This window comes from Vanessa tameamea, chromosome 4, assembly GCF_037043105.1.
Source record: "Vanessa tameamea isolate UH-Manoa-2023 chromosome 4, ilVanTame1 primary haplotype, whole genome shotgun sequence".
In the NCBI taxonomy this organism is placed as follows: Eukaryota; Metazoa; Arthropoda; class Insecta; order Lepidoptera; family Nymphalidae; genus Vanessa; species Vanessa tameamea.
Genome location: NC_087312.1, coordinates 5,785,886 through 5,799,988, shown reverse-complemented (window position 1 = coordinate 5,799,988; position 14,103 = coordinate 5,785,886). Strand labels below are relative to the sequence as shown.

Here is a 14,103-nt window from a genome sequence, read left to right as displayed (position 1 = left end):
ACAGCCAGCCATTTCATATTTAATTTTTTATAATAAAAATATTACACAAAGAGGAAGGTTTGACCTTATTCTTATGTGTAGTAACATTATTTGTTTTCGCTTCAATTGATTTAACTTTAATTCCAATTTATACTACTTGCTTGACTTGATGCACTCAACGAACCCATGTCAATAAACTCATCACAGCCATGTGCACTTGCAGGCGTTTGAGGAGACGTTTTATTCGCTTTGACTATACTTTGCTTGTTTTAATATCTATACTAGTAAAGTTCAAGTTATTTTTTTATCGATAAGTGCCATTGAAAAATTTCAAGTGTAAACATTGCTGTACACTCTAAATAAACTTTTTTTAAATACGTTAAGTACTTAAATATTATTTTCGTATTATTATAATAATTTACTTAATATTATCAATTATTATTATCGGAGATAAATTTAAAATTTTACATCGTTTTAAAATTGTCATCAAGGCAACCAAGTATATTTAAATCATTGAAATAGATCGCTTATCGCTATCACGAATCACATTATTTGGGTAAAGTAGATACAAGTTAGCGCGGTCTAAGCAGCGATGCACTGACGTAGTCGCGGGCAGCGTGAAGGGGCGCGGGCGCCGTCATGCCGTCAGTCGTGTTTAGTTGTCAAAGTGAACGCGCGTTGTTTGTGCGCAGTTGCGTTGTGCGTTGATATGTGTACGTTTCTATGCTATTCCTGGTGCTTGTGCGATCCCTAAGTGCCAGCACGTTACCATGTCGAGAGAAAACCTTAGGAACCGTTTCATTGACGAGTCCTCGTCTGGACATGTCTCTGATGACGAGGAGGTCGAGTTGAGAAAGGACAAAAAAAGCGTCAAAGAAATGATTCTTCGTTTTGAAAGAACTGGCATCTATATCGGAGGTTCAGTTGAATCCCTCGAACGATCCAAAGATCCTATGATGGGAAGCTTAACAAATATCGTCAATCCTATATATAATCATTTTCACCGTCTTTCCCCAGTGTCAAGATCTCATGATAGAAACTCAAACGTGTCAGTGAATTCTATTTTATCAAATGTTTCGGAAATTAGTTGTGAATCAAGTTCTTCGGGTTTTGTGTCGGATAGGAAATCGGCTTCCTTAAGGCCCCATAGACCCGCACCCCCTCCACCACCACCAGAACCATTTAATGATAGTTCTTCTTTAGATAGTAAATCACCCGCGCCGGAGGAGGCTGTGACGATTGAGAGGCGATTTTCATTTACGACGCCTTCCTCCTCACCTGTTGTATTAAGACGGTCAAGACAGCCACCCGTTATACGCAGGAAATCTTCAATAGGAAGTCAAGGACGTATGGGTGAAACGCATTGGTCGTATGGTGTAAAACAGAGTGATTTGGAAAAATTACTTAGGTTGAAACTATCAGAGCCCTCAGACAATGAAGAAGAAACGAAAGTGAATACTGTTACCAATACAACGTCAAACGAAAGCAGTAGCAGCGACGATTCTTCTGACAGCGAGAACGCAGAAGCAGGCGAGGAATACGTGATTAATAATGACGATGGAAGAACAGATACCTTGTCAACAGATCAGTCTACAGATACTCTAATAAACGATTACGAAAGTGACGAAGGCGATAATTTATCTGGTGCTTCTGAAGAACAATGTAATTTTGACAATGTTAGCATTAAATCCATATCGTCTTTGGACATGGTGCCGTACCAAAAGTATGATAGTATTACAGTGTCTTCAGACGAGTTTGGCTCCGAGGTGTGTCATGCGCCAGATACAGAATTCCTCACTGTTAGTGCAGTAAATGAGTGGTGTGTTTCAAAGTCCATGGAACCGGTATTGATGCCGGTCGAATCGAAAAAGGAGAAATATCGGAGGTGAGGTCATTTGACTTTTTTCTTGATATCACAAGAAATATTTGCGATATCGTTGCGAGGCTTTGTCACACATTGATATCTGATAATTTATCGCTTTACCGGTGGAGGTTGATGATAATGATATGCGTGATAGTATATTGTTGCGTCTTTGTTCAATTTATTATCAATACGAAGAACCGAAAAATATACTAACGCCAAATTCAATAAGAATAAAAACTTATATAATAATAAATATGTATGTAAAATTGACGTTTAGTTATTGTTATAATATTAGTATTATTATTGTCTAGCGTTATATGCGATTCTTAATCAAAATGATTCAGAATACATTTTAAATAACAGACAGGTGATTATTGCACACAAACATAGTCAGCTGTCGTATTCACTACGTATGAGGTTTCACCTTGACGTTTATTCATATGGTAGGTACACGGTTAGTACGTGTAGGTGCTTAGCGTGGTTATATTTGCTTCATATTTATTTCAAAACTTATCGATTAATAACGTCTGTTCTCAGCTATTCTAGTCTTCGTTAAGTTCGTTCTATATAAAATTAAACATTAAAAAAATATATTTCGATTACTAAATCTTATCCGTAGATTTGTTTGTGTGGAATTTGTTTTCACAATCACGATTAAAAGTAGCGCATTATCGTTGTCCAAACGTAATGAGATTAAAATATTAGTAGCTTAGAATAAAATACAACATCGAGCTAAAATTATAAATCTAACTATCTTTGCGTGAACCTAAAAATAAAACGGATGTTATTCATGTTAACATAACACCAGTTTAAAACCTCCGTTGTAAATGTATTACTACTAAATAAATTTAAATTATATTTTATTGATATTACAAGGAATATGACTATTATTATAATATATTTTTTTATAATATTATTATAATAGAATATTTGTTAAATATATATGGCAAAAAATATATTTTTTAATACTCGACATAGTTAAAAATGAATTGTACGTTTTATTTTGTTTAAAAATGTAAAAGTTAAATTATAAAATATATCTATAGCTTTCGAAATAAAACCGCAACAAATCATTACCTCGTTCTAATCGTGACATGATGTCTTACGATATTATTTATTTTACTCGCATGTCTTTTATTAAACGAGAACACATTTTCTGGCTCGTCCTATTCCAAAATGACGATTCAAAAGTGCTTGTAAAAGCCTACTTGAATAAAGTATATTTTGATTTTGATTTTGAAAGAGTAAATATATCAAACCTTAGATGCTAGTTATGGTCTGCAAATAATTTTATATTTTTAGTATAGGAAGACTTCAATCCGATCTATAATCTATAATAATGATTGTCATAGATTATTCAGAATCTCGACCCCTGATGTCAAAGTTTTATTATTTATCTAAACTCTTTCCTTGGTTGCTTAAACGTAGTAGGCTTAGTAAGGATCGAAACTGCGTTTTTCCCGTTGCACCCGCAACCGAACCGGGTTGCGGGTTAAAGAATAAATGGACAATTTATGTCTTATCTCAAGTATATAATTCTGTACAACATTGTACATATATTTTAAACAAGAGCTTGGAGCTATTAATGGTTGATTTTTAAACAGGATACATAAATTTAATATATAAATTGTAATATAATATAACATAAATGGTTATTATATGTCAGTATATATAAGTCATTCATATTTAATTGATAAGGAGTTACTCTACTGGTGTGTTTTTTTCCGGTTCTTCTCTGTAAAATCTTGTGTTATGAACCGGTGGCTTTAGAGTTTTAATCTTGTAAAATGAAGATTCAAAAGTGCTTGTACCAATCTAATTAAATAATACATATTTTTATTTTCAACCGTTGAGAGTTAATTTGTTGTCTATTTTAAATTGTAATTTTTATCGTTCTTTTGTGTCTGATAATCTGAAAAGTGCATCTTTACTTGGTGTTCGAGGTTCATTGGTGAATACATAAATAGAAATCAGTGCATTCAGTTTAATAAAGATTTTGGTAGATTTATTCATGATACGGTGTGAATAATACACATTTATGTAATGCAATCCGATTAATAAGGCCACTGGCTTTGTTTATAAACACCGTCGTAACAGTTATGGTATGACCATTTTCAAACGTTTGTATTAGTAAATTATGTGTCTTTGGATATTGGAAAATTATTAATGCGTAACATGTTTATCTTATTAGGTAATTTCTTTCGTATTTGTATAATACCTTTCAAATTGAAATAACCTTTTGATACTGCATTGATTTCTATGTAATCATATGTATATGAATATATATGAATTATGAGGTTCACACATTATTATATTTATGTGTATATCATAAAATTTCGAGGAATTATTGAATAAGCATTACGTACTGTTATTTCTGGTATAAAAGTTTTTCTCTTGGATTTATACAAATTACTTGATTCGTCGCTTGTGAAACGGTGACCTTTAATAACACAAAATTAAATTCGCAGAATTATTTGTAATATATTACCTGTACCATTCGTTTTATAGAATTAATTTAAAATATAACAATATTTTATAAATAAAAACCAATTTCAAGTGTATCCTATTTTATAATTCGTGACAATTGAATTTCAATAGAATCGGTAATTATTCGAGACATGACATTTGAGAGTGAATAACAGACGTCAAATACTATTGTATTTATAATATTTGTAGAAGAATAAAAAATTTAATGTCATTTGTATATTTGTCATTGTGTCAGGTTAGCGTGCTTAGTAATTTGACATCTTTTTTAATAATTTATACACGTATTATGGATTGAGCTAGGCTGTATAGCAATTTGTAGTTTACAGTTCGAAAAGTGTTTTTTCGGTGAAGCGAGAAAGACTCCAGGAGTAGATAAGAGATAACGAATCTTTATGAATATAATATGGCTAAACAGTTTGTTTGTTGTTTTAATGAACGCATTGATCACTGGAACTACTATCAGTCGGATTAAAAAAAAATCTATTGAGGAAGTTTATAGGTTTTTTACCATCAAGGTAAGATCTAAGATGGTGCTACGTTAAACTCTAGTAAAATCACGCACAGCATCTATTTAATTGATAAAGATCAAAAGGTTTTACCATAATAACGAATAAGAATAATACACATCAATTATTGTGACAATTCATTACAGCATTGAAACTGTCGGACATTAATTATTGCATATTATTGCAAATTCGGTAGCTGTTCGGGATAATCATATTTTATCATGAATGAAAAGCCGCTTCTGTTCGCTATTCATGATGATGTCATAATTTTATTTTACGTTTTGCCTACTTGTCATATTTTTGACTGACTCGTTGGTCTAGTGGCTTAATTATACACAGAAGACAATGTTATGTTTTTCTATTAACATATCCTCTGAAGCAGTCTAGCAGAATCCAGTCCGTTTGTCCGTTTGTTCGATATCTATATGCTTGTATCGCAATCACGTACCACTGGGCTTTTATGAGTGAGAAAATAGGGATGCTCCTACATAGGTCTTATGGATTATAAGCAAACAGCTGATCTCTCTCCTGCGCAGCTAGCTAATATCTGGGATTAAACGTTAACAACACAACAATCTAAATATAATCTTCGTGAAAATTACTTTAAAAAATATCTACAGAATCCTATCAGATGCCTTATAACACCAAGGAAGACAACTCAACAAAGACAAATTCCGAGTCAATGAGGTCGTCCTTGTAGAGTTCAATGCAAACTTTTTGTCATCAATTTCCGATCCAAAAGTTTAAATTGTGATGTTGTCTGGCAATAAAAAAAACATGCCGGCACAATAAAATAAGTCTAATTATAAATAATGTATTACATAATACCGGCGCAGATAGTACGCTTATTGAGATAGGTACAATAATTAAAAAATAAAAATTACTCAATTAATGAATAATATCAACTTATTTGATCATTTTACTCAATGTAAACTTTCAGACTAAGCGTCATTTTGGCTATTCCTTTGACGAACAATTTAAAGGTAACGAAAGTTATTTAATAGATAGCTCCAGTTTTACTAGAAATTAAAGAAAACTATTTTTAAACATATGCATTAGACATTGGCCTGATGACTGATTGACTTAATGGCCCACAACAGTACAAAGGTCTTTTCTTTTGAGGAGTATGTTTGAAGTTTATTACATCCAATTCATACAGTTTTTCTCATTTTGAGAGAGATGAGGTTGATATGACTTTCTAACCATTGTTGCATCTTGAATGTTGATGGTGTAGCATAATATGTATATGTAATTGAAATAAACTATTTCTAAAAAGAAACTACGACAAATTTAAATTAAAATGTTAGTATGTAATAATATATAGTACAGATAACATAGAATTTAGAATTTCAAGTATTTTTTTTCGCAAGTATCATAATTATGATAATTTACGTTGTAAAATAATGAATTGTAAAAACACAATTTTGTAAAGGTCTGTGTCGCATCATATAATTACTCGAATTTCTGTCGCCTGTCATTGGTTAAATATTTCAGCAAGCGCAGGCAGTATTTGACACCGTGTTTAACGTAATTGTGAATAGCGTAACATATATTATATTTAACTTATTCAAAGTGATTTTAATACGTTTTATATTATATATACCTTCACTTGTATGTGAATAAAATCAGGAAGTGAATAATCTAGTAAGTCGATTTTCTACTAATTCTAATTGCCATGTTGATTTGAGACTTGCAAGTCTGTAAGAATTCCATAGAAGTGACAGTGACAGCGGCTGGAACACGTCTAAAAACATTCCGGACGGACTGAATTTTCATGTGTTCGATTTGTATTTACAAATAATTGTGCTCGTGTTATATACTTAAATGTGCTTCTAAATAATCTCGTACTCATTGAAGAACGAAATCGTCGTGGGGAAATTTACACGTGTTAGAAAAAAAATGCCAAACACACGTAGCTTAACTCGAACTCCGCCCATTGGACATTTAGCTTTATCCTTGCAAGGAGATGATGTTTCAACAGCTGTTTTTTTATTACTTACTAAACAAATCTAATTCGATTGTTACATTCGGACTCTTTCGGATTTAAAGCTGATTACTTAGCCGGGTGATAGATCAAAATCAAAATGTACTTTGTTCTAGTAGACTCTGGACAAGCACATTTGAATCATCATTTTACAAGTAAGAATTAAGTAAGAATTGAAGTGACTACTGGTTCGAAATGTTGATTTTACCGAGGAGAATCGTCAAGAAAACTAGTAATTACTGTTTTTACTTAGGAATTTTATAGTAATACTATTCAATGGCGACTAACACTCTTGATTGGAGTGAATTACGTGTGGAGTTTCAGTAGATTTCGTTTGTTTTAAAGAGTAATACTTGATGCAATGATGCTCTGAAAAAAGCGCGAGTGTCATTTGTTTTTAACAATAGTTAATTTTATTTTATCTTCATACAATTAATGTTTGTACAATAACTTTCCTTTTAAATTGTGTTTTCGAAGGAAATTTGAATATTCAAATTGATCTGGTTAAAATTCGCTTTGTATCCATGGCGTATCATTTTGACTACACGGTACACTATAAACAATTTAAGTAAATTGTTTTAATGATTTGAAAGGGATTGATGCGCGATTAGATTTTTGTTTTGAATAAATGCACTCTCTAATGCAAAAAGTATGAATAATAATTTAGATGATTAATGCGGTCAGTTGACAATTGCTGGTATATATTTTATTAATGTATGTTTCATGCGACATATGCTGAACCTAGATCTAACTATTTAATAAAATAAATGAAATCACAATACGCTGGTGTATTTTAAATAAATATAAACCAATTTATGAAACAAGCGATTACCATTAGGATATTAAATGTTTATTTGTATGTTATCGCGATGAGATAATCTCATAAAGTTATGAAAGGATTTTAATGTAATATTTAAATATGTAATTTTTAATCGGGACAGATAATATATGTTGAGTTGAAAATCCTATTTTAGAAACATTCCCAAATGTTTTCAGGGAATGTGTTTCAGAATTAGAATAAACAGTATTCCTCAAAACTAAACCCTTGGGGTTTTGTAAGGAGGTTAGACTTTATACGAAAGTTTCTTTTTTGTAATATTATTTACGTCATCATTGTTGTTGCTAATGTAAAATTTAATAGGACGACGGTATACATATATGAAGTACACGTTCAAAAGTATATATTTTTATAAATGGAAGACATGAATCTTGGTAGTCGAAAAATTCTCAGTAGCCTTGGGGTTTCGTCGTTGGCAGAGTTAAATTTCCTTGTCTTAAAAACTCGTGTAGTCGTTAGCCCGTGGTCGTAGGTCTTTGTGAGTACCACTCATCAGAAATTCTACCGTCTAAAAGCAATACTTTGTATTGATGTGTCGAGTTTGAATTGAGCTAGTAACATTATCTTGTGTAACTATAGGCACAAGGGACATAAAAACTTTCTTCCCAAGGTTGGTGGCGCAGTGGCGCTGTAAGAAATGGCTAATATTTCTTATAGACTTTGGTCTATAGGTGTTGGTGACCACTTACCATCTGATGGCTAATGTGCCGTTGGAAATCTAGAAAGTAAATCCTACGTAATTCGATCGCCGAAATCATTCATTTAAATCTTTAAATCTTACCTACTAAATCTAATTAAACATAAAATTCAAAAGGATGTGCAATGATAAAGTTTATACAAAAAAGTTTCTAGTTAACTTTTCAATTTACTAGAAACTGACGCAATAATATTACTCAATGCCGATGCATTCTCTTATTAGTAATATTAATAAAAAAAATACCTAAAATTGCGTTTGACTACAGTAATATTATTAAAAAGTTTTATAGCACTCCTTTAAGTCAAAGCCCTTTAGAAGAACTGTCTTTCAGGTAGAAATATTTATAAAAATTGCTATCACAGATTTGTTATTATGATATTTTCAAAGGTATCTATCATATTTTTTAGTTATTATTTTCGAGTCTAAGACTTTCATTAACGTTATAGGTATTAAGAAAATTTCCTTAAACCAATGTACATACATACTTACGTCACTCATAAAATATCTTAACCGTTTTATGTAAACGTAAGTGAAAGTGGCGTAACGAAAAAACTTAATTATATTACTCGTAAATACTAGCTAACGTCTTGGTTTTGCATTAGTACAGTATTAGGTTTCATCTCATTAGAAGAAATTAATCTCATATGATGATGACGATAGAATGACTGCACACCTTGGGAATGAAATGATCGCCTCCAGGGTTTCTTTCGCCGGTTCTTCTCAGGTCCGAGGTGTTAAATTCCGAACCGGTGGTAGATTTTTGACTATCAATAAGCAAGTGTAAACACTTCTATATTGAATAAAGATTTTTGACTTTGACTTTCACTTTTAAGAGTAAGGGAAATAAGGGTACACTAGTGTTTGCATACACACACATATGCACATAATACGTTGGCGCGAATAAATAAATAAATAAATAAATACGAAAAAATCATCAAAATTATAAAGAGTTTGATTATTTACTTTGTGAATAGAAATTTGCCCTTAGAAAACCTTTGGATATAGGTATAACTTATATAAAATTAACACAAAAGAATTACATGGTAATACCAATTGGTAAAGTAGACGAGAATAGAATTAAGTTGTAAATCCAGTAACGTGTTTTATTATTATTTTATTTGTAAACGATGTTGTTCACTTGCGACTTACTTATGAATAAAGAATATCATACTGTACTTGACATAAAAACAATGTTAAAATACTGGTTGTTATATGATAACTATTATTATTATTTCTCTGTGGATAGAATACGTGGATTTTATACGAAGGTTGTGAGTTCAAACTCGTGCGAGCATTTAAATCTTCCTCTTCTTGTCCTGAATCCGGCGTGTCTCCGATTTCGCCACATATATAATATACATCGATCTGCTTCTGTGCAGCATGGTAGGATAGGTTCTAAAACATCTTACACCAAAAGGAAAGGAATCCTTTGCCCAGCTGTGGGAAAATAACTTGATGTTACCTTGCTTTGGATTTTTTTTGGCCATATTTAGAAGTATATCTGATATAAAATGTCATATTTGAATAATGTAATTTAACAATAATCATTTTATAAAGAAAAATATTTCATGTGGAATCAACTCCTTTATTAAATATGTTTTATACAAGTATGATCCCTATATGATCCTATCTTATATATTCATATTAAAGTTAATAATTATTATTATTCGTATTCTATGCATAAACGTATCGTTGCGATTGAATTTTAACTCGGTATAATTGTTTCTAGCAAAGTATAATAAACATAGAATATTTTAGAATAAAATTTGATTTCTTATTCGTATATAATTTAGTACTTTAAATCAATTTATTTGGTCTATATATACTGAATAATTCTAATAAAATTATGTAGTATTATTCAAGAACTGTTTATGTCATGTATTTGATTCAATTGTCGTCACGTCATATATAAAATTTATGTTATGAAATAATTAAAACGATTGTTTTCCTTAATATAGAAAATAGTTAACCACACTTTTTTTATAAAAATGCTCTGCTATAGAATTGTGCTTTCTTAAACATTTGAATTTCGAAAATGAAGTAGAACGTAATTTAATCTGTGAAGAAGTAGTGGTAGTTATGTTATGGTAGGTCACTTGATAAAGTAGAAGAGGTCGCGGATGCATTATATCGAAACGACATTTGATTCGAATCGAATTCGTGCCGAAGATAGGTATCATTTTGGTTTTAGTGTGTTAGAATCCTATATAACCCGGCTCCTTTAGTAGGGGTACTGGGTACCTTTCGGAAGCTTTCCCTGCGTGAAAATATGTCTAGGAAGCGGCTGCAATTCTGAGCAATAATAAATTTTCCAAGGGATAAATGTGTGTTTAAAATTCCTTACACATTCGATGGTATAGGAAAATATTTTAAGGAAACGAGTATATGTCGAAATGCAAGACAGGTATATATTTGACAATCGGTAGTGCAGACAGACAATACGTACAATAATGAATAATTACAATATACTTTATTCAAGAACATTTTTGAAGAAATGTAAACCGAATACTTTGACTTGGTATTAGGGCCTTAGGCAAGCTCGTCTGGGTAGGTACTACTAGCTCATCAAATATTCCACCGCCAAAAAGTAATACTTAGCATTATTGTGTTCCGATTTGAAAGGTGAGTACGTAGGGCCAACTACAGGCTCAAGGGATATAATATCTTAGCTCCCAAAGTTGTTGGAGCATTGGCGATGTAAAGAATGGTTAATGTTTCAGCGCAAAGTCTATAGGCAGTGGTGACCACTTATCATTAGGAGCCCATTTGCCCATCAACGAATATTAAAAAAAAAAAAAAAATGGTTGAAGAATGTCGATAGCAATGACAAGATCTCAATAATACCTACTGAAAAAAGTACTCATTCACCATAAGTATATAGAAACAATGAAATTTATATCCTGTATGAATATCACAATTACTAACTTGACGCTTTGTTATCATCTACGAGTAGAGTACTTGTCTCTCAATGGTTTCTCATTATCAGATTCTAATGTGTAATACATTTAAAAGTAGGAGAATTTATTATAAAATCGGAAACTTGTCCATATAGGATTTTAATAATAACGTATTTATTTCAGAAAATATAGACTTTTTAATTTGTTTAATATTTTATAAAAATATTTAAATTATATATATAAAATTGTTGTATTCCATACAATCGTGTATTAATATAAATAAAAATTCGCAAAACTTTATATATAATACCAAAAAGCATTACGGAGTTGATGTGTATATTTTGACTTCTTTTATCATTGTCTTGAAGTCACCTCGATGCGTAATATTGTTTTGGCAACTTTACAAATTCATTTGAACTACTATATAAGCTAAAATAGGTGGATGACGATATGTTTGTATATGTATGTTTAGATATACTATTCCGAGTTCAAAAGAAATGTTTAACATGAAAATATGCACGTAACCGAATAATTGTAAGCAATTAGGCTTATAATCATTAAGCCAATTAGGCTTATAATCAGAATCAAAAATGAAAATCAAAATACACTTTATTCAACCCGGTTCCGAATGTAGATTAAGAAACTCAGTTGTTAAAGAGAAAAGACATTTAAGACTCATTATGTTAGTTAAATACAATAATATTTATAATCTATCCTGCCTGAAAGTCCACATTTATTAAATCCACGCTTTTTATCATTTATGTAACCTTGTGTTGAATAATATGCTTTATTTATTAATGTTTTTTTTTAAATGATTAGAATTTATAAATCTTAAACTCATAAATTATAAACATATTCTACATCTTTCGTCTTTACGTCTCGTACATAGATACAATGATTATCACTGATAATCAGTCTAGCTATATTGTAAATTGTCAATAAAATTAATTATAAACGCAATAACCTTTTCCAACCCGAATGATTATAAATTATATACGAGTTCTGTTGGACAACAAAGACCCAGTTTACAATCTCCCTAGATTATAAACTAGGTCCTTGTTATTTTACGGTGACATAACATACATAACCAAACATAAAATGTTACTATACATCTATGCGTTATAAGTATCTTTATTATGTCAATGAAATTCCATTTTCATTAAACAACGTATCCGGAAATCGTCGTCATTAAACGTATGCTGATATTCGTTATCATCAAAAGGAAATGGCTCACGAGTTATTGGGGAATTACTATTATCCATATAACAAAAGCCTGAGTCTGACTTTGTCAGGTTTTTAAGCAACGGCATATTATTTATTTACTAATATAATTTTGAATTTTAAATTAAGAACGACTTTCAATAAAAAAAAACAAAACTGAAATGATTAATGATAATAACGAAAATTTGAAATGAGTCGTAAACTTCCGTATTTTTCAATGAGGTCGCTAAGCTTATTTTAAATAGACGCGCAGGCGCCAAGGTTACTTTGTGTTTACGTACAGTAGATATATTTAGAAGCAGTGAATCGATTTTATTATAAAACTAAAATAGATGAAGCGCAATGTCAAATAACTGTTCAAAGGAACATCGAAACTATGCCAACTCATTTTGTTTATACATGAATTTAAATTAAATTATTTCGAATGGTCAAAAGATTTTTTATTTTTTTATAGACGTTTGATGGAACGAGTAAACGAGTTGCTGCATACAGAAAATGTTTATGTGGAACGATTGAGACATGTCGTAGAAGATTACATTCCAGTGCTGATGAAGGAAGACATTCCACCCACGCTTAAAGGCATGAAAGCGGACATATTTGCCAATATTGAACGAATATGCCGCTTCCACGGCGAAGAGTTCCTACCGGCATTAAGAGACTGCGAAAACGATCTCAGAAAACTTGGCCAGTGTTTTCGGAGATTCGTAAGTATTTTTAAATGCGAACATAAATTTTGTTACGGTTTCTGAAACGGCGATTGTATATTTAAAACGAGAAATTCCAGTGAGCGAATAATCAATTAAAACAATCGTTAAAAATGGTGTCACGGTCCGGTGTGGTGCGTGATTCCATGCTTTGTTTGCTATCCATTATAAAAGATCCGTTTCTTAATCCGTATTTCTATATCGAAGAGAGTTTTTGAAGTAAAGTAGTAGGTCTTTAACGGCTGGCCAGTTATATTGTTAGCTATGCACGATTTTCCTAAGTTATATAAACTGATGTCTCATTAAAAAAAAAATGTAAGAAAGTGCTGTGACTTGTTTTGGTGAACGTCGCTAAGCAGAAATAAAGTTCAATGATTTGTGAGCTGGAGGCATCCTTTTATTTATAATCGCGTCGTTCCACTTATATAGAAACAACATTACAAGACTCAGTTATTAGGCGGTAGAATGCCTGGTTAATAACTGTTTCCTATCTAGACATATTTGCACATATTTGCTGTATGTATAAAGTCTTTTTACATTGTATGTTGTATTTTGTAGGAACCAAAGTTCAATATGTACGTGATGTACTCTAGAAATAATAAGAGAGCAACTAGACTGGTGTTTGAAAATAAACAGTTCTTTCAAGTAAGTAACTTTTAAATTACATTTTACATTCATATTAAGATTATATTATAATATTCATAAGTCTTACGTGAACATGAAATTTATTTTTTGATATAATATTATAAAATATAATAAGAACATTGTCTCTAAGGTAAATGTGGTTGTATATATTTTTTTTACGAGTATTACATTGAATGGTTTGAATATAAATTATCTCAAGAACCGAAGGTGAAAACGCAGGTCGATGACATTACCAATATCCCGTAAATATGCTTATATCACGACGAAGCGTGATCGCTATT

At 31.2% G+C, this 14,103-nt stretch overlaps 1 protein-coding gene across 2 annotated transcripts in view; it reads left to right on the top strand.

Moving 5' to 3' along the window:
- The first annotated feature begins 572 nt into the window (after window positions 1–572).
- The window catches only part of LOC113394375 (FYVE, RhoGEF and PH domain-containing protein 4-like), a 28,036-nt gene continuing 14,505 nt past the window's right edge, over window positions 573–14,103 (top strand). Inside the window, exons 1-3 of one of the 2 annotated variants that reach the window (XM_026631662.2) lie at window positions 573–1,864; window positions 12,928–13,177; window positions 13,736–13,822. In XM_026631662.2, the coding sequence (XP_026487447.1) occupies window positions 750–1,864; window positions 12,928–13,177; window positions 13,736–13,822 (1,452 nt within the window). In that variant the 5' untranslated portion in view covers window positions 573–749. The remainder of the gene's footprint in view (window positions 1,865–12,927; window positions 13,178–13,735; window positions 13,823–14,103) is intronic. The other variant, XM_026631661.2, reaches the window with a different exon arrangement.